The sequence below is a fragment of the Vidua macroura genome, chromosome 8, assembly GCF_024509145.1.
Source record: "Vidua macroura isolate BioBank_ID:100142 chromosome 8, ASM2450914v1, whole genome shotgun sequence".
Lineage (NCBI taxonomy): Eukaryota > Metazoa > Chordata > Aves > Passeriformes > Viduidae > Vidua > Vidua macroura.
Genome location: NC_071578.1, coordinates 20,649,714 through 20,670,532, shown reverse-complemented (window position 1 = coordinate 20,670,532; position 20,819 = coordinate 20,649,714). Strand labels below are relative to the sequence as shown.

The window sequence follows — 20,819 nt, the reverse complement described above, 5'->3', positions numbered from 1 at the left end:
GCAAATCCATTGCATTGTACCACCTAAACTTACACAGAGAGCAGTAAACACTGAGTCACTAAGCTGCACTCTGACAAGACTCAAATTTACCTGTCCCTCTCAAGAAAGGTACAAAGAGTAAAAAGCAAGGTTTGCTTGAGACCTCCAGAGCACAGATGCCATTAGGTGTGTGCAAACTGTTATCCTTATTTCACAGGTTCTCCATGATGTTACTACACCATCTTGAGCAATGCTGTAAGTTCCTCTTTTTTTCCCCCTCCATGTTTGCTAGTGAATAGTTGAATACCTGAGAACAATGCATCTCCCAGGAAAGACCTGTCCAACCTCCTCAACTAAGGAGACACAGGGTGCCAAGCAACACACAAAGCAGTGCAAAATTCATACTGCATTTGAAGTCTGGCCAAGGAGAATAACCCGTAAGAATGAGGTAAATTATTGCCAGAGCTCAGGCATCACCACATGATTCTGTACTTCAGGAACAGTGAAACAGTATTGTAAGAACTGAAAATAAGCTTATGGAAGCCGTAAACAATGGCAACTGGAAAGGGTGCAGTTGTTTTCTCCTTTCGGTATTTTAAGTGTTCTAGGATGAACTAGCACTTCTGGAAGATTCATAACTCTTTGGAGGAGTACAGAAATGGTTTCTCACAATGAAAAGTCATAGCATCAGATTATGACTAAGGCTGGCAGCTATCAGATCCTAATGCCTTCAAGACTGGAGGCCTTTTATTTGCTTTTTTATTTGCTCTTGTGGTAATTTTCTAGCATCAAAATACAGGATCAAAAAATAACAAATTATTCTCCTGATACTCTGAATATGAAGGAGACCAACACAGCTCTTCAATATTTTTCCACATACCAGTCTTCCAGCACCTGGTGAGTTGCAACACACTGAAAACAGGGAAATATTACAGCTTCTCCAATGAGGGGTTTGCAGAGATTGGGGTCAAGCATGACCCACTGGTGCAGAACTCCATAGCAATGACAGCATGTCCACAATCCAGTCAACATCTGTTGCCCCAGTGCTACACGCTACTTCATGGATTTTCACCATCACTTGAGCCCTAGCACAACACATTAGCAACCATTCCAAATGCTATTGACATGACTCTTGATAAAGCATCCATCATCTCTGATAGTTCCATGTTTGGGCACTGGCTGCCTCCAATCCTTTCAGGCAGGAAAAGACATTTAGTAGTGCTTCTGTAGCAGAGGTCTGCCTCCTTCCTGCACTCTGTTCACCTGACCCAACAGAGTCTGACCCAAGATCATCTATGCTCACCTTGCTCAAAGGAGAGCAGAAATTAAGTTTTTACAGGTCAGAAATCAGAAAGACCACAAGAGCTCCGAACATGATTTAGTCTTGAGGCCAAGATAATCTCATACTGGAAATTCAGCTTAACAGAAGTTTCTCTCTGCTAGCTGTATCAGGCCCCCTTGGGAATCCCAGTACCCCTGAGCACGCACACCTTCAGAATGGTGTGCATTTGGCCAGAACTGCAAGAACCCTCGTTCCACTTGTAATCAATGAGGAACAGGAGCTCACTGGGGAACAGCTAAGAGACAGTAAAGAAACTTCTGCTCCCCAGCCCAGAGCTGTAACTTACGCGCTACATTGGAAGACAGCGACAGTCCCGTCTCGCTGTGATAGGGATGCACCGCAATCTGCGTCATGGAGGGGACGGGCACGCCAGGGAAGGACACTGCTGTAGCTGCCAGTGACGGTGCTGTTACTGAGTAAGGGTACTGCGCCCCTATGAATGCTGGATGGACACCCTACAACAGAAGGTACAGAACAGTCACGCCTGACCACTCAGAAGTAATTCAAAACATCGTGTCCCCACACAAGCCCCAGAGCTTGAAAAGTCCAGTCTGAAGGAAGCAAAGGAGGAAACATGCATGAGCATTACATCTGCTTGCTCCTCCTCCTTTTAAAAACCTAATCATTTTGCAGAAAACCACTCCAAGACCTTCAAAAATAGGCAAAGCTTAAAACAACCTTTATTTGGTTTTCCAAGCGTAGTCTCTATTTAGCCTGCAAGCTCTCAAGAAAACAAGCTTTCCATCCAGTGCCTTCTGAGAAACTACAGAGCAACAGAAATTAAGAACTACTGATGTATCATATTTTATATTCTCTTGAGACTTTAAATGCAGCCACAAAAGGCTCCTTATTGTGCAAATGCTGAGCTGGAGGGCCAAAGTAAGTGTCACCAACTGGCAAGTGAGAGCAGAAGCTTCATCTCAAGTCATGACAGGTCTGAGCCCCATGCTCTTCCCACTCCAACATACTCCCCCAGAAGCAGCCACACAAGGTCACAGTAAATGAACAAGGCACAGCCAAAACTCACCTGCGGATACGCCGAGCCAGGGACCGGGAAGACAGCTGGGCGCGGCATGTGCTGGATAGTGTGTCCAATATACTGGGGGTTACAGGGGATGTGAGTCTGAAGGGTGGTGTAAGGGTGGAGACCCTGCGTGTGTGTATGTGCCATTGCTGCTCCTGCCACCGTATGCTGCTGGTACATGGTCGACCCCACAGAGATCACTGGCATGACAGTTGCTGCCGCAGTTACTGCGGCTGCCACTGTCACCGTGGTCGGCTCTGAGGTCACCCGGCTGTCTGCCAAGCCACGCGCTGCTTCAGACGCGGCCCGTGCGCCACCGGCACTGCAGCCAGTGGCACCTTCTCTCTGGGCTGGGGTCCCACCAACAGTCTGTTCATAAAGCCAGTACCACTGATGAGCTACTTCAAAGAGGACTTCTGGGTACACACCACCTCCTTTAGCTGCCTCTTCTACTGCCATGCAGGCCTTTTCCAGCATCAGGTTGTCCTAGGAGCAGTGAAACAAAAGAAGTTGTTAAGAACATAAAATGAGAAACAGAAGAAGGAAAAACTACAAGAGGGGAGAAGTACAAGGCACTCTAAAATAACTAATACTATGGGGACCAGCCAGATGCTATGCAGCAGAATAACCAGTGTTACTCATGAAACATAAGAAATCCAGAGAACTGGGATTAAGGCTGGGCAGTAGCAAAGGAACCAACCCCATGGGTAACAAGAGCACATCCTTGATGCTAGAAATCAGCCTCCACTAGCCAGAGGCTGCCATATGATGCTCACCTGTTCCTTACACTGCACCAGAGCCCTCTGGATCTCGTTTGGGTTCAGGGCATGGGCATGAGGCAGGCAGCTGAGTGCCAGTTCAGCAGCTGCCCGCACCATGTTGGAGTCTCTGGCCCGTGAAGCTCTGTCTGCCAGTGATGCCACCTCTGGGGGAGTTAGATGTCCATCCCAACACTCCACCAAGATGTTCAAGGCTGCGCTACCAATCTCCATGGCCTGCCCTAAGAAGAAGAGTGAGAGAGACTCTCACACCACTGTATGCCCAGCACAGTTACAGTCAGCTTTCTTTCAACAGCAGGTGCACTCTTCACTTCCTTCAGGAGCAGTGGCACAGCCCAGTTGCTTCTGGGTTCACATCAAATTTAGGTGCTTCCTCCCAAAACACAGGACAAACAAGAGCACTCAATGATCAAGTGGTGAGTGAGGACACCATTACTTAAGCTAAAATGCATTGGAAATAGTGAAAAGTACTTGCTATAGCTGATTTTAGTACCCAAAAACCAGTCTGGACTGTCTGTCTATTAACTCATGTCAGGAAAACATGAATTTTCAAAGGTGTGGTTTTTTTAGGCCTCTAGAAGCCATATGGATAGCTAGTAGGTATGGGTGCAATCAGAAGGAAGAGGAAAGTGAAAAATGAACACAGCCAGAGAGCATGTTCAGACTTGTCTGTCTCTTCAGCACACTTCTGAAGGAGAGGTAAAGACCAGTCTCTGTATGAGAAGTGGGCTTTTTAGACTGAAGCATGTTGCAGTACAAACAAGAAAGGTCACAAGAACTTTCCAGGCCAAAGTAACCACCACTGTGTAAATCACTGCTGACCAGCAACTACTGCAGCTGTGTGAGCTGCTCACATAGCTCCTAGAGCACATCAGTACCACCATTTTCAAGAACAAGCTTGCCTCTCTACCCCACTTCCTGCCCAAAAGTTAGCCTCCCAATAAAGTTTTGCTGTAACCTGTGATCCAAGAGACATGGGAGGAGTAAGTTCGAGAGAGCCAGTTGGGAGACACGAAGTTGTGCAGCCCTAGTGCATACAGCCCAATCTCAAAGGCGCAGAGGTGAAGATTGCGGTGTGGTCCCTGGTGCCCACCACTGGAGGAAGGGTGGGTGAAGATAGAGGTACTGCTGTTTCCACCTGCTTTGATAAGGACTGTCTTGGCCAATTCAAAGTAGAAGTGAGCAGCTGCCTCTGAGGGCTGGTTTGGGACATGAGGAGCATGGCTCTCCAGCCGCCTCCCTTTATACCTAGAAGAAAGACAGGAATCTTTCAGACAAGTACCCCAAATTTGCCAGATGGAGCTCCTGTCTTTGGGGTCCAGAGGAAACAAAGCAAATGTTCCCCATAAAGTATTTCCCAAGGCACACGTGCCATGGCCCCGACATCAGGTCTAGAGCTTGCCTCTGTGCATTGGTATTATTCATTACCTGCCAACTTCCACAGTCTTTGCACGGGCTCCCCCACTTGCTCTCCTACTGCCACTGGAAGAGGAAGATCCCAGAGAATCACTTGAAGAACTGCTGATGCTGTCACTGTCCTGTCCTCTGCCCCAGGATGTTGTTGCCCAGCCCCCACGTAGGGGACGCCGACTGAGCGTTGGAGAACTGTCAGAAGTGGTTTCAGGAGCACTGCTGTCAATACTTGCCATGCCTACAACACCAGAACCAACACAGAAATGTCACCAGCATTGGTAAATGCAATGCATGAATGTAAACTCTGAACCATATCACCTGCACCTAAGACCAGTTGTGTCAGTGACTGCCTTAGGGCTGACAGGCATTCAATTGTAAACTAAGAGATTAAATTAAATCAATTTGGCCACAGACACCAGTGATATTTTGTAATTCTTGGATTAAAAAGCAGAAGAGTCCAAGAACATGGCATCTTTATTTCCCTCTTCACACCATCACAGCCCCTCACTCCACCTGCCAAGTTTTGTGGCAGAGTATAACAACAAGAAGCAAATATATATAAAAAGTCAAGATCCACAGATCACACGAATAGGAAGAAAACCCTTCAGATACATGCTACACAACCTTCACATCCTCTGCCTCTAACTTCTACCCTTCTCAAAAGAAGTGTAGAGAGGCAGCAGCTTCTCTGAATTTGTTTCTGGATCCAGGAGCACAGTGCTGCACTTCCAGAGTCAGCAGACATTCAGATCCAGGTATCTAATCAATCACACAGAACATAACTGCTGCAAGAAAGGCATGGTAACTTGCCATATAGAAAGGTGCAGGAAATTTATGGAGCAAATCTTATTTGTCTATGTCAAACACCTCAGAGATACTTAGCTGCTTCTGCTGTACAGGAAAGGCTGACAAGTAAAATCACAGAGCCATAGAACAGGTTGCTCAAAGTCCCATCCAACCTGGTCTTGAACACTCCCAGGGATGGGGCATCCACTACTTTTCTGTGCAAACTGTTCAGAGCCTCACAACCTTACAATAATGAACTTCTTCCTAATGTCCAATATAAACCTCTCATCTTTCAATTTAAAGCTGTTATCCTTTGTCATATCACTACATGTCCTTGTAAAAAGCTCCTCTCTGGCTTTCTTGGGTACAGCCCAGCAGACTGCCTAAGAGAGCACTAGATGTATGAGCTAGTCCATTCCCACCTGTGTGTTTCTTCTTCTGCCTGACAGGTGAACCCCAGCATCTCCCATTATATCCACCTCGGTTTCCAAGGGCCAGACGACTGGGGACCTTTCCCTCTTGTTTCAAAACAGTGGCCTCTGCAGCTGGCTCACAGGGGGACCTCTGAGAGCTCTCTGCATAAACAGAACAGTGGCAAGGAAAACATCATCTTGTTTCTGTATCTCTAAAATCAGACATGGCCATTTAAAAGATACAAATAGCAAAAGATAAAGGATTTTTATAAAATGAATGGTATTTATGAGCAGGATTATCTCAGTTTTCTTTCACTTATAAAGTAGATCATCTGACACTAGACCAAGAATATTTAACTCAAGATTTGGAAAATAGGCTGTAACTATGGAAAATTTTAGCATAGCTGTTACAAACCACTTCTTACCCTGTGTACTCTTCTCCACAAAGTTCTCAGGACTGCTCTGGACTGCAGTGCTTACAGCAGCTTGCTGAGTGACAGAAGTCCCTGGAAGCTGCTGGATAGCTGCAGCAGACTGGGCAGCATGTTTGGAAGGAGATTTTTGATTGGCAACTGTAGGCTTGCTGGATGAGTAGAAAGAACTCAGGGTCTGTGGTTTGTGAGTTTGACTCTCTCTGTCCAGGAGTTTGTCTAAAATCTTTAACAATGAGGGAAAATAAAAAAAAGGCACTCAGCAGAAGGGTAAGAGACCAGGCATTACACCAAGACAAAGAGGTAAAATACCAAATCAGCTTTCTAGTGGACAACAAACTTCATTTGTTGGAGAAAAAAAGAAAACTTATTTTCTAGAAAATATGCATCATCTTCCTGCACCAAAGAGCAATGCAATGCAGAGTTGAGACCCATGTGGTCTGCATTACCTGAGGAAGCAAAGACTCAGTAATATCACATTTTCACTTGAAACAGCCACTGGCTTTACTTGAAAAACACCCAAAACTCACAAAAAATAGCAATTCTGGTATATCAAGGACAGAATGGAGAATTTGAAATTTTGTTCTGCCAGATGTTGTTTAAGTCAGAAATTTCATGCTCACCATTCAGAAAATCCTGTCATACATTACCGAGAAACTGGCAAAGCCACTAGAGAAGCTGCTTTATACTGGCCTACAGCAACATTTTCTTGTCATAATTTATTATGTAATTGGGGAACAATGCATCACCATATTCTAAAGGTTTGTCCACTTCTACTGTTTGTTCTCCATATTTAATCAACACCAGAAGTCTGACAGACCATTTATGCGCAGATGATTGATATCACAGTGTCCCTGCTATTCTCTGGAGAAGAGCATAGCAAAAATGCTTCTCTTTTAGGAGACAAAAATACACTAATAGTGTAGTTCTTCCTGTGTAAGAGGATTTCTGAATTTAAAAGATTAATAAAACCCTTTCTGAAACTTCAGCAGTTTTCAATTTTTTTCTTCCTTTGGGGTGAACAGGGAGAGTTTTACTCTCTCTTGCATAGGAAATTAAGACACAGGTGGACTGAACTAGTATATCAAAGAGATGAGAGGTTAAGAAGCAGAGGCTTTGCTAGCTATACTGCTCTACAAGCCAATATCCCTGCAGCAAAACATATGCAATTCCCAGACCACATACAAACTGCACAGCAAAAACCCTTAGGAATGGACTTGTCTTAGCAATAAAAGCAGTGACAGCATATCTCCTGACTGGATCTTAAGAAACCTATGGAAAGAGTGCCTCTCCCAGGACAATGCACTCTATACAATCAGGTTTTGCAGCAGTGGATGAATATAAATACCACAACAAAGCTTGTAAAACATCAGTATGTGACACAGCAACTTACACTCACTGGCAAAATGATCAAATCCATGAAAACCCAAACATTCCTTCTCCCTCTCCCCTTTCAAAGGGAAACTCACCTTCTTCAGCTTAGACTGATCATCCTTGTAAGTAATCATCAGGGCTAGTGCCAGATCTCCTTTCTCCCTTCGTGTGCCTTCACACAACAGAGGATGTTCTGCTTCACTGACAGTTGTTTTCATACCTGCAGCCCATAAAAGAGCATGAAGAGACAAGTGAGCTCATGGGATTACACTACATCCTGAGAGCTGTCTATACTTCAGACTGTTTTAATCGCCTCACTGTTACAGGCAAAAAGAGATTTTTTCTATTAACTTCAAAAATAGGCCATGAATAAACAGAAGCTGCAGTCTGTCCCTAGAATACCAAGTTATCCACAACTGTCAGAACATCCAGATACTAAAAGGCCACAGGAAGAGTCCAGGCAAGCCTACAACCCTATCTTGAAACAAACCTTTTGGTTTCTGCAGATGCTACAAGTCAGCATTCCAACACCATAAAAAACTCATCTTCTTTCTTTCAGAGATGAGGCAACAAACAACAGGTCTTGTCTAATCCATTTTATTCCTTTTTGCATACTGCTTTAAAACACACATACAGTATTGTCAATATAACATGTATATAATCACTGTTTTGTTGTTGAAGCAAATGAGGCAAGAATTCAGTACTATGCTAAGATCCTGAATGATATGATAATGCTTGAGAGTACTTCTGCTAGTCTTTCACTACCATTGTCTAATGTCTTCAAAAATTATTGCCTTTTGTTCTCTGAAACTGTCCATTTCCACTGAAGTCCAGGCAATACATATTTCATGACAAAAGAGCGAGCTGAAAGCTAAAATTCATGTTACTACCTAAACATTGAGTTCTCATCCAGTATTCTTCCATTTTTTCACAGCTTTGCAATGATACCTCAACCCTGGCATGTAGAATCCTGCATCTGGTTCTGTCAAACTCTGCAAATGCTTCTATTTCTGCTCCAAACTGGAATGAACTACTAACTCTCACCATTCAAAATGGGAAAGCATTTTGAACAGAACATGGATAAGGCAGACTTTTCTTGTAAAAGATTCTTACCAAGAGCAGCAACAGCTGCCTCAAAACCAAGCTCTTCATCTCCAGGCATTTCATTATTCCAATTACGGCTTGGGGGTCTAGAGCCTGTAGGAGAAACCACTGAAAGAAGACAACAGAATTAGTATTCATCTTTCAAAACTAAGGCTTCAAAGCAAAAGACATTTCTGAGAGCTTCTGAATTTGCAGAGCTTCCTATGGTCCTATTCTTAGCCTCATACCAGTTTCAAGACCACAGCACCTTACAGTGTTTTTTTCCCATTTCTTTCTCTAAACTCAGAAGGCTCCAAACCAGTATATCGCCAAGTCAGTCTTCTAATCCCAGGTTGCTGTGTTCTTTTTATAGACTAGATTTATATTAGCTTCCTCTGAATATAACCAGCATAAAAGCAGCAAAGTCAGTAATTTATAACTATTTTACAAACACAGATAGAGTGCTGAAATGTTTTAAGTAGCAGTTGTTTTCAAATGTAGGCAGAAGGAGAAACAGTTCCACTGGGGAACAAAATATCTTTAAAACAATGTAGAGGCAAGCACAAGCAACAGCGCACGAAGAATTAAATTTTGGTTGTTCTTATACAGAAGACAGTTTCTCTTTGAAAATCCCTCAAGACCTGGCATCTCAGAATATGCCCTGCACACACTCAAGCCAATGAAGTCAGTACCTGGAGTGCACAGGACATCAAATATAAAGCTTGCCAACATCAGAGGCAGGACAGGACGGTAATCACACAAGGTCCCTTCTCGCAGTTCTTCAGCTCTTCCTCGAATAGTGTTCATCTCATTGGTGCCCAAGGGAATCTTCTTCAAGAGGGCTGCAATCTCGGATTCCTGATAAGCCAGCTTCACCTGGTAGTATCCACAAGGAAACAGAACAAAAGCTGTCAACAGCACAGTCCCCTGTGGGGAGCAGACCATTTTCCCCTATACATAAAGTACAGCAATAGTTTTTATTAGTTTATTAAATGATAGCAATGCTTACCGGCCCTAGCCATCACTGCCATTCTCTCCACAATGAAAACAGGTTTTCAAATCTAATAACAGCCTTGCTTCATATTTATACACACATTTTTTTACTCAAATGATCACTCTTCAGCTGCACACAGAAAAAAATGCATCAGCTCTCTTAAGAACATCAGCAGAAGTATCTGACTGGATAGGCCAGTGGAAAAGGTGGTTACTTGTAATTGTAGGAAGAAAGGATGCTATGTTTAAGTGATACACCCATTTGAGATACCAGAGACTGATTAGAAGAAGAACGGGCACAGCTGCAGCACACATGCCATCAGGATGAAGACATTTCACTACTCCGTGACTGTATTCTCTCCATTCTTAACATGTGAAAGTAAGAGTTTTCTTTTAGGTAGCAAGTGACTGCCAAACTCACAATCTTCTGATCAGACCATAAGAAGTACAGAAAATGGTAGTTAGTGGATAATTAGCAACAATACACACTCTAAGGGACTGAACAACCCTGCAGTGAAAAGCAAGGTAGCTGTAAATCACACAGACATGGTCTTCACTGGACACTTTTTTTCAAAACAGGAATCCTCATAGTAATCAAGAGCATCCAAAATAATATGCTTGCACGGTGCATATGCTTGCTTACCAGTAGATGAGGTATCAGCAAAAGCAACAATTTTCAAACACATAACAATTGCACCAATTCACCCTAAGGAATAACTTTCAAACCATTTCACCAATGCAAATACGGACAAATATGGATATTTACAAGTTACTTTGTTTTCCCCACATTAGCAAAGCAAAATGAAAACATATTTAAGATAAGAACTAGGCTGTTCTAATTAATATAATACATTCATAGAAGATTTTGTACTCATTTAAATATTTTCAGACCTATGTGAAATCAAAGGCCTGTTGACACATGAGGTCTGAGCTTCCTATCAGTGAAGATAACAACAGGTGAAGTGATATTGCTAATAATTTTTTTAGGAGATCAACATGTCCTAATGGGATGTGCACTCAATTGATTTAGTTCCATTGCAATCCATTTTAAGAAAACATATAAAAAGCACAACCAAACTTCAGGTGCTGAAATTTAAACCATGTGAGCAAACACATTCCAAGAGAACATTTATGGATACTGTCTTTGAGATATTTCATTACCTCCAGAGCCTTGGTAGAGGCAGGCGGTCTCTGCAGCTCCAGAGCAAACATTCCTATCCGGAAGGCCAGGTTGTGGTACTCCAGCCGCTCACTCAAGACAGTCAGCAAGAAAGCAGCTTTAGATAAGGTGTTGGTTGCCATCCATGTCTGCTTGCTGGTTGACACCTTGTTCTTTTTGCCCTGTTTGAGGAGGAATTTGTCACAGGACACTTTCCTAAACATCCTAAATGACTCTATGTTTGTCCTCTTATTCTTTGCAGTAATTACAGACAGGAGAAAGAATAAAATATATTTAGATTTTGTTCCTTCTGCTGAGGAATCTCAAATTTCAGTGGTTACCATTGATCATTGTCACCCCAGCACAACACAGGGAAAGAACTGGCCTGTGGACAAGACACATGTTCTCTATTGGACTGATGCTGTGCAGGCAGATGTCACATGCCTGTCCCTTCCAAGGGAAGCCTTCTATACAACAAACACTGCTTAGTGTCACTACAACTGAGTTTCCAGAAGTTTATCCTTATGTCCAACCCTCTTATCCTGAAGCAGCAAAACTACTAACATTTCCAGTGATGTACACTATGAAATAGGAGGCTAAAGTTTTGGAGAGAATCACAAGAAACAGGGTCACCTGCACAGAGCTGCACTAACATCATGACTACTGATGGTTGCTGCCATCTCTCTACCTTAGTTGGTGGCTGCTCCACTTTGAGATCTGGGGGGTTGGCCAGTAGGTCCCTGGCAAGCTCTACAGTCAAGCGGCAAGCCTCATTACTGTATCCATGTGCATACAGTGCCTCTGCACAGGCAAACAGGATCTGCAAGAAGGAACAAATGGTCATGTTCAAACCACACTACCCCAGCCTGCTCAAACCACTTGTCACAAAGACTGCAAGCACAATTCACTACTAACTTCAGCATCAGGTATTCTCAGAGTCATCCTTGCCTAGTCCTTCACCACCACTCCTTGAAGCACTCCTCTAAAAAGCCTTTTCTTACCTTATTAAGTCCTGTCCTCTCTCCAAGTGCTATGAAATCAGAATAGCTCAAAAAACACTAAACCTCAAACTACCACTACTTCCATGCATTGTCATTTGGCTGCTTGGTTATATAGGTGCAATCTCTAAACACATTTTGTGGTTATTACAGGAATAAGACACAATTTATTTCGATTGCTTCTCCTTTCCAAAGAACTTCTGCTTAAATGGTTGGATTTCATTTTTTCTTGCAGAGTATATCTCAGTCTCATTTTTAATTTCAGATAATTTTTAGCTTTTCTAAGGGTAAGACTAGGTGAAAAGTACACACTGTTTTGTCTACGTTTATAAATCCTGGAGTGTGAGATGGGACTAACCAAAACTGGGACACACTTGCAGTTAGCACAGAAATAAGGAATCAAGCTTGTGGGAAGCAGACATATGCTACCATTGCACTAAGCTTGTAGATACCTTATGACACAGTTGGTTATCACAACATTTTAATTAAGCACTTGATTTAACAACATCCTAGGTTAAGTGTGACAGCTATGAGGGTGGTGAGACCATGATTTATGCAATACATAAAAGAGCAAAACAGCATTTTGAACTAGATTCAGCTCACCTCCATCCGGTTCTCCTGTTCCAGAGGCTTTATACCAGCAAATATGTCCTGCTCCTCTTCAATTCCCCCTTCAGCTTTGTCATCATCTTCCTTGGCTACCTCTTGTGGATTCAGATAGTATACCTGGTAATCATCTTCCTCTTCCCCATCATCCCCTCCCCCTGCTGCACCATTCTCTCCCACTTCTTCTGGCTTCAGACTCACACCACCAGAGTTCTCATCTGCAGAAGGCAGGTCATCATCGCCACTACCCATCTCTCCTACAGGATCCTTGGGTGGTTTTTTGGCCATGGAACTGCTCCTGAGAGTGGGCTCAGGTCCCTCGGAGAAGTACACTCCACCATCCTCCTCAAAGGCATCCCTGTAGCTCCTGCTCAGTGGACTTTCTGTAAAACTAAAGGTGTTGCTGGCTTCTGCCCCCAGTGCCAAGCTGCTGTCATCCAGGCTCATCTCTGCCAAGTCTGGCTCCAGAGAGCTGTCCTCACTGCTCATACGGCGTTTCCCACTATGTTTACTGGTCAAGCCTTTGCTCACTGGCAACTTTGCTTTGCTCACTGCAGTCTTATAGACAGCTTTATCCCCTTCTGCCGAGAGCCGTCTCAGAACCCTCTGCGGCGTTTCAGAGACAACTTTCCGCTTCCCAGTGAGCTCTTTGGGACGAACCGCTGGCTCCTGGGGAGAGGGCCGCAGCCTGTCCCCGGGCTGCACACACTGTCCCCCAGGCTCCTGCCCGTGGGTCCTACCAGCCTCACAGGCACTTTCTGCACACTGCAACCGGCAGCTCCTCTGCTGGATGGCCTTTACCCAACAGAACGAGTTCTTCTTGTCAGTGCTGCTATATGTAATCCCAGGAATGGGATAAGCTTCCTCCCAGTTGAAGTAGCAGGCTTCTACAGCTGGCTTGAAACCTTGGAAGAGCTTCTCCAGTGATTTCTTGTGCTGACCCCTCTTAACATTATCTATGACTTTCAGCTGCCACTGTCTGAGCTGTGAGCAAAGATCCCTGCGCCTAAGAGAAGAAAGAAGACAGGTTAGGAAGCAGACACAAAAAGCACCTGCAACAAACTACAACTTAACCCACAGAATACTTCCTCTCTTTGGCCAGAAACATCATTTGCTGAATTAAGCTAATGCTAAATACAGACAGCACTAATAAGAAAATAGGCTGAAAAAAGCAAACAGGTATATTAACAACTGGGATCTAGACAGGTTCATGATCCAGAAACAAAACACGAGCATTACCAACATGAAAGCAAAATACAAACTGGGAGGTTTAAGAAAAAACACTGTCTGCCCTGTTTGCTCATCTGCCCTAAATAAGGTGTTAGTGATTTGAGTCTCAGCACTCTCAGACGAGTGAGTACCATGGGGAACTGCCCTTGGAAACACTCATAAACCAGTTGCCAGCAGCTGTGAAACAGCCCTGTGAATAACTCCAGTTAAGACATTCACAAGTACAACCTAAATAGCCTACCCAGGGAAGCACAATGACAGACAGGACCACCTAATCTCCCTCCCAGGCATTTACCTCTTTACCCTAATATGCCTATATAGAGACCAACAATTTAATTCAAGCTTTATAAGGCTGTCCTCAGGAGAACAAACTGTTGCAAACCATAAGGACAGCAATAATTGATGTTCAAGTAACTCTGAAGCAGCAGCAAGCTGGCAGGACTACATAGACTCATGTTACACAGTTAGTCCCATGCCCCCATATTACTATAGGAAGAACAAAACAGTTCTGCATTTTCCAGCTCCGAATCTGACATAGTGCCTATGCACTTGAGCAAAATAGTATAAATGGTGATCTAATTCAAGAGAAAAAGACATTTCTAGAAATTTCACCAGGTGTATCAACTGCCATTCTGTTTCTGCCACACATTTCTGATGCATAATCTCAACACTTAAATCCTATCAAAAGTAAAACAACAAGAAAACAAAATTAAAATTGAGGTGGCCCAATTTATGTGCAAAGGGAAAATTTAGGACAAAAGGGACTAAATGAAATGGACTACTTATATTTGTCCACTCAAGAAATTAACTAACCAGGAAATATATCGGTTAAGAAGATGATTTTCAGAAGGAAAAAGGAGCAGGAACTACTTGGGAAGGGTAACATAAGGATGAGAATCTGTGAAATCTCCTTGTGATTCACAGTCAGGATGAGGAAGCACAAGAAGAAGAGGGTCCTTGGAAACTACTCAAACACCAAGAGAATAGGTAATCAAGCAGGAGCATTTCAATTATTCATTAGCTCAAGTAGGAGATCTGAGCAAATCTGAACTGCATCAAATAACTCAAATGTGAATATAGATAGCACAACTTCATACGTTATTAATGGCCAAAACACTTTATGCTTTTTCTGTCTGATTTGATTGATGTTTGTGTTTATTTTGAGCCTCATTCCCAGTTTCCTACAGTTTTTGTCTTCAACTCCTATACTTAGCTACTTCTTATTGTAAACCGTACAAAACAGAAACTGCATCCATTTTAGCATTTAGTCCTGGTATGCCTTTTATAGGGCGTTTTATTAACGTTACACAATTCAGAGAAAGCGAATCCTGTTAACGTGTAATTTTTCTGAAATTATCATCCTGCTTTCATTTGTTCTGAGAAACTTCTGAGAATTTATAGCACATTAAGCTAATCCAATACATTTTATACACCACACTCTGTAGAGAAGATGTACAAAACAAACTATTACAACGTCAACCACAGTATCTCAACAGGAGCTCTCAGCACCTCCTCTGCTATTCAACTGGTGCTAAATAAAGATGGTGCTAAATAAAGATGGCAGTGACTTACCAGACCACAATATGGTTTAGAAATCTGCGGAAGTCACACAATTTTTTCTCAGACAATTGAAAACACTGACTGAAAAATCATACACTGGTGACACTGTTTACCAATACACTGCAGAGAACAAACTCCCTAAGAGCACAGAAAGTAAGAACTGGCTCCTCTTGAAATACACAATAATGAATGATTGAGCTAAATAGAATTCCATTAAACTGCTGAATGGTTAAATATAGAAACCTTTAAAATTAATTGGTAGCTGGTGCTATCATTCAAAGAAACGTTCTCCACTGGGACTAAAATGCAGAATTACACCCATGTGTAAGAAAGGACTCTCAGAAAACAAATCACACTACTTGATGCTGCTAAAAGTAAGCAGCAATAGCAATTAAAGTAATTACAGTGCTTTGAACATCACATAGCACATTGTCCAGAAGGACTAATGGTTGAACAGGTATTGAGGTAATGATACAAACACAAGAAATACAGAGGATGAAACTCTTTAATATGGTTGAGTATCACAGAAATTAAAGAGAGACAGGAACTGATTCTGGAGCTCACCTCTGTGGACTAATAGTTGGGTCAAGGACAGCCAGCCTCCAAAGAACCACCATCTCATCACACATGCTTGCACAAGCATGAGCAGCTACTTCTGATTGGCCATTGCTGCGTCCTGTGTGCCCACTGGCACTGCTGTGTGACGCGGATGTTCGCACACTGTACCACCAGCCAGTTATCTGCAGAAGAAACGGTTCAGTGGAGCTGTGTTGTGGCCAGCATCTCATCCCCTGCTCTCACTTTATCTCACAATCCCAAGGAAACAGGATCTGTAGTTACTACAGGTTTTCATTTGACTCCAAAATAATTATGACCATTAAAGCAGTATTGGTTTGTGAGAACTAAGGGCCTCAAAATTTCTCTGGTTAGAAGGCACATGCCCAAAGAACAAAACACTCACAAGACATTAACTTCCTAGAGAGAAAAAGTAAACAAATGTGATAAATGGAGCATTTCCTTTCCCTTGCTTAAAGTCGAGGTATGGGATGGAGCAATAAGGAAACTTACACCACAATTCATATTACAGACTGAGGTCAAAGTCCTGAACTATCAAAAGAAATCTTTTTTCTAATATTATTTTAACAAAATAAAAGTACTGCTTCAATCCACCAAAAGTTATCTTCCATAAAGATAACAAAAGAATCTGAGATTCTATCACACAGCATATATAATCAGCTTTTATCAACATGACAGCTTATACATGACGTGCTTTGTTTAAAAAAAACAGAAACAGAACAACTATAAAATAAATCACCTTGATTAGGAAGCAATCAAATCAAATATGCTGAACAAAAGAACTCAGACTCTACATATTCATGTTAGAAGAATTGAGGCATTTGGGGAATACAGTGTTACAGGGACATCACTAAATCAGAACAAGAGCAAACTGTAACATCCTTGTAGTGTGGAGAAGCACCTGCCTAGAATGCACATAGGCTATCAAAATTATTGTATTCAGCCGTGGGTTGTATAGACACAAAGCACCAGTTACTGCTCTGCCTGATTCCCCAAAACATCCCCCCACTCCAAGCAAAGAGATACCTGCTCATAGTTGAGACACTGGTCAGTCAGAATCTCCAGCAAAGGGGCTGCATTGCTATCCCGTCTCTTAAACATCTCCCGCACAATAGAAAGCAAGTTCCAGATTCCTTCAGGTTCTCTTCCTCGCAGGGGACGCAGCAGACAAGCCCACTCAGCAGCAGCTGGTGGCTCAGTGGAAGACAGATACATTGAATTCACATCACTGTACATAAAGCAGAAGAATAAGCAGAAAAAATTAAGTCAAGCACAGTCATGCAAAATCCTGAGTATAATCTACATCCAGAAATATGTTTGCCCTTCAATGGCACAGACACAAGTAACCTGAAAGACAGAATGCAAAATAAGCTAAAGAACACCACAAAAGCAAAATATTGTAGAAATACAGTCTCGTCTACTGAAATAACACTGCAGAAGCTACACAAAAATACAATCCAGAAGAGTGACCATGGAACTGAGCATCCTTCAGTGCGAAGCATACAGGCTATATGGTGAATGAATTTACAGATCATATGAAAGTCACATTTTCCCTTCAATGGGAAACAGCTTACCTGAAAACAACAGGAGTGGGTCCACAGAATTTATGAAGGGTTTTCTTGATATTGTCACTCAGAGTAGATTCATCTAAGTACCAGGTGCTTTGATCTGATGCAGAAGGTCCAGCAGTGGGATCTTACAAAAGAAAAACATATTTACAGTCAGCAAGCTTTGAAGATACTTTACTCTACGTGCCCAACGACAGAGTACGCAGGCAGTGCTACCCAAGTTATTTCACCCATTGCTGAGCACCCTATTCAGAATTATCTTAAAATGTTACCATGACATTACCTTCAACATTAACAACATTAAATTAGCAGCTTCTTCTTGACCAGAAGGGTAATGCAGCACTAAAACAGGAATGCTCTAACATCTCTGGTAACCAACACTTAGGTAAGCTACCCCAAGTCACAGCTAACCCAGTCTAGTGTTGCAAACAGTCCAGTTTGAAGCAGGAACTTGGGAGACGTTCCCTCCAATCGACATTCCCAGGACTCCATATTTTATACCAAATTGAAAAGAAAAACACTTTGTTAGAAAGTGCATTGCCTGATGCTCCCTTCTTCTGCAAGCACTCTGAGGTGCCTGTTGTTGTGCCATATGTATATGTAGGTGCCAACACTCATCCCTTTTCCTTTATTTCCATCTGCAATCCAAGCTACAGGCTAACAAATCAGTTCAGAAATCTGAAGTAATGGAATCATTCTCTTCCTATCTGTGATACAGATTGCTGAAAGAAGAAGTATCAAAATTACCTGGGGCTCCACACACTGTGTTGATGGCAGTAGACTGAGAAGATAACAACTCATCCAGCAAGCGCTGAGCTGTTGGAAGAATCTGAAAACATGAAGCAAACTTTCAATATACACAGTATTTCTTATCCTGCTATACCCAGCGAAAGATCATGACTGAAGCACTCTGGCAATTTCGGGAGTATGGAATACAGAGCTACGTTTTCAGAAAGGACGACAGAGGGTGCTAAAGATCACACAACAGCCACCAGCTGTGAAACCTCTCACAGCTCACGAAAGGCTCACTTTCTGCAGTCACACCCTAAGACATAAGCAAAAGCATCACTATTTATTAGCTCCTTTCTCATTTCTGGAGGAATAGGAGCCTACAGAAAGTGATACTGCAACTAATTTTGAGAGTTAGGGAAGCCACTGCTGTCAAGGTCACCATTTTCCCGCACTTTGAAAGATCTTTACTTCTTGCTACTAAATCATTTCTCTAAAACCCAAGCAAATGGGAGCAGGGAAGCAAACTATAAAATACATCTATACATAATTTTTGGGGCAGACTTTAGCTTATTTACCATCCAGTTAGCAAAGGGATTCAGTAGTAGATGAATGCAATTTCAGCACTAAACTAATCATAGCTTCTGGACCAGCTCAGAGCATAAGCAGAAAAGGGTCACACTGATTATAAAATCCTATGTAGATATACCCTTAACATGCTATTTTTGAAAGAAAATTGCACAGTAGCAAGAGTTTTCTTCCTCACACTAAGTCTGGGCTGAAAGTGTAGACCCATTTCACCTTTAGTATATATGCACAGAACAGGCAAATTGTTCATCCACATAATTAGGATTAAAATGACCTGCAGCAGAATACCTGATATCCCCCACCTCTCTCCATACAACAGCTGAGGTAAAAGATCACTCTTACTGTAAAGAAAGGCACATTCAGTACACCTGTATTTGCAAATAATACAGATACATTCCATCAAACAGATGGAAGAAAAAAATGCTTCCTAAGGATATTTTGCATTTCAATCACCCAAAGAAACAAATTCAGCATTAAGCAATTTTGTACCTTTTTTCCACTACTACCTATTTTAAGAAAATTCACAGGTCTCAGCAGTGTCACACCTGAAGGCTGAGGTACCAGGGACCTGCAGTGACTCTCCTTCAGTCTTTTTTGCTAATATATTCATGCTTAATTGGAATAGGAATACTGGCTACATAAGAGGAAATAGCTCTTGGGTGAAGAACTAGGTAACGAATTCCAGCTGCTTTTCCATGATTTTCATAGATACAGAAAACACTTTCTACAGAGATTCTGAACAACACCTAGCTGCATTCCTATAAACTGTCATTCTCTTACACATGAAAGTATTCAGCATTACAGTACTGTAGCATGTCATTCACAAACTGGAAATAAGGTTAAAATAGAATCATGTGTACAGCCCACTCTAATTCTACATCATGTAGTCAAAATATGGGGTCCCAAGGAATTAGAGTATCTATCTCCACTCAGAAATCTTGAAGACCAGGAATAAGACTGTTGAAAGAATTTGGGACATGCCTTGCCTTTTTCAAAGGAATTACACAACATAGGTTAAGACATATCTTCTGATCAACCCTAAACTTTTCTGTTGGGCACCATTCATCAGATTATCTGGCAAAATTGTAATAATTAATTAATCCAGATGTCCCTGATGCACAGCTGGTACATGTGACCAAAGGAGAAATAAACCCTGAAAGGAGCAGACAGACACAGAATATCTGAAAGCTGAAACATGCCAACTCACATGCCATTCAGGAAACAACTACTACCACTACTAGCCTTTCAAAGCCCTCCCCTATTAAGCACCAGATTGTACCATAAAGCTTAGTCTGAGGAGAGAAAAAAAGCTTTGCCTGTTACATAATGCAGAAGAAGCACACACTACTGGCACTCATCTCTCAGCAACAAAAAAGCAGTATTTTTTTATCACTTTCATATTACACAATTCCTCTATTTCCTCTCATAAGACGATTAGTATTTCTGTAGGAAATGTATAGGATGTTTTAGCGATAGAATATCTTAGTGTCCCAAGCACAGAACCACAATATGAATTTTAGGCACATGCTGCCAGTAATCTAACTCCTACTTAAGAGGAGTGTGTTACGAATGCACTGCTGAAATGTGACAGATACCCATTGCAGGTCAGTTTTTCTCAATCTCCTTTAGCTGAACCAGCATAAAAAAGTTGCCAAGCCCTTGTAATTTTAAAGCAGCCACTTCACAATCACTTGAGTATTCTTGTCTACTTTGTGCAAACATTTTAGGCAGATGATACAAATGACCTGACCCTGGACAACACAGATATTTAAGGAATGAGAGAGCAGACTTAGCCTTTGACTAAAAAAAAAAAGTCATGTCTATTATACCAAATGATTCTTATGAATCACCAAGAAGCTACACCGGGGGAAGTCAAAAGGTTACAAGTTAGGTGCATTAGGAAGTGCCCACTTAAAGCACATACAATACTTTATCAGGGCAGTTCTCTCCACTTAGCTAACTAAATACACAAAATAGAAACAAGCTGATTTGGGCTGACCTAAGTTTTGAACTGATTTACTGTGTTTGATCTTTCACAAGCTCAGCATATATTCATGCTGATATGAATAGCCACCACTCTTCTTTTTCCTTCAAATATACTTCTAATCTTTTACTTGGCAATAGACAATTGTCAAGTAATAGAATAGCAAAACTGAAAAGAGCAAGAACTGAATGCTTTCCCAGCTGT

The 20,819-nt window shown here is 42.1% G+C and overlaps 1 protein-coding gene across 3 annotated transcripts in view; it reads right to left on the bottom strand.

Moving 5' to 3' along the window:
• ZSWIM8 (zinc finger SWIM-type containing 8) overlaps positions 1–20,819 on the bottom strand; it is a 53,734-nt gene that overhangs the window by 5,717 nt on the left and 27,198 nt on the right. For 2 of the 3 annotated variants that reach the window (XM_053983431.1, XM_053983433.1), the window contains exons 6-22: positions 18,062–18,143; positions 17,321–17,441; positions 16,773–16,974; positions 15,735–15,910; positions 12,378–13,386; positions 11,465–11,596; positions 10,779–10,958; positions 9,317–9,500; positions 8,655–8,753; positions 7,637–7,761; positions 6,162–6,393; positions 5,746–5,898; positions 4,553–4,775; positions 4,083–4,372; positions 3,122–3,345; positions 2,349–2,831; positions 1,608–1,776 (exon numbers count right to left, since the gene is read on the bottom strand). In XM_053983431.1, coding sequence (XP_053839406.1) covers positions 1,608–1,776; positions 2,349–2,831; positions 3,122–3,345; positions 4,083–4,372; positions 4,553–4,775; positions 5,746–5,898; positions 6,162–6,393; positions 7,637–7,761; positions 8,655–8,753; positions 9,317–9,500; positions 10,779–10,958; positions 11,465–11,596; positions 12,378–13,386; positions 15,735–15,910; positions 16,773–16,974; positions 17,321–17,441; positions 18,062–18,143 — 4,084 coding nt within the window. The remainder of the gene's footprint in view (positions 1–1,607; positions 1,777–2,348; positions 2,832–3,121; positions 3,346–4,082; positions 4,373–4,552; positions 4,776–5,745; positions 5,899–6,161; positions 6,394–7,636; positions 7,762–8,654; positions 8,754–9,316; positions 9,501–10,778; positions 10,959–11,464; positions 11,597–12,377; positions 13,387–15,734; positions 15,911–16,772; positions 16,975–17,320; positions 17,442–18,061; positions 18,144–20,819) is intronic. The other variant, XM_053983432.1, reaches the window with a different exon arrangement.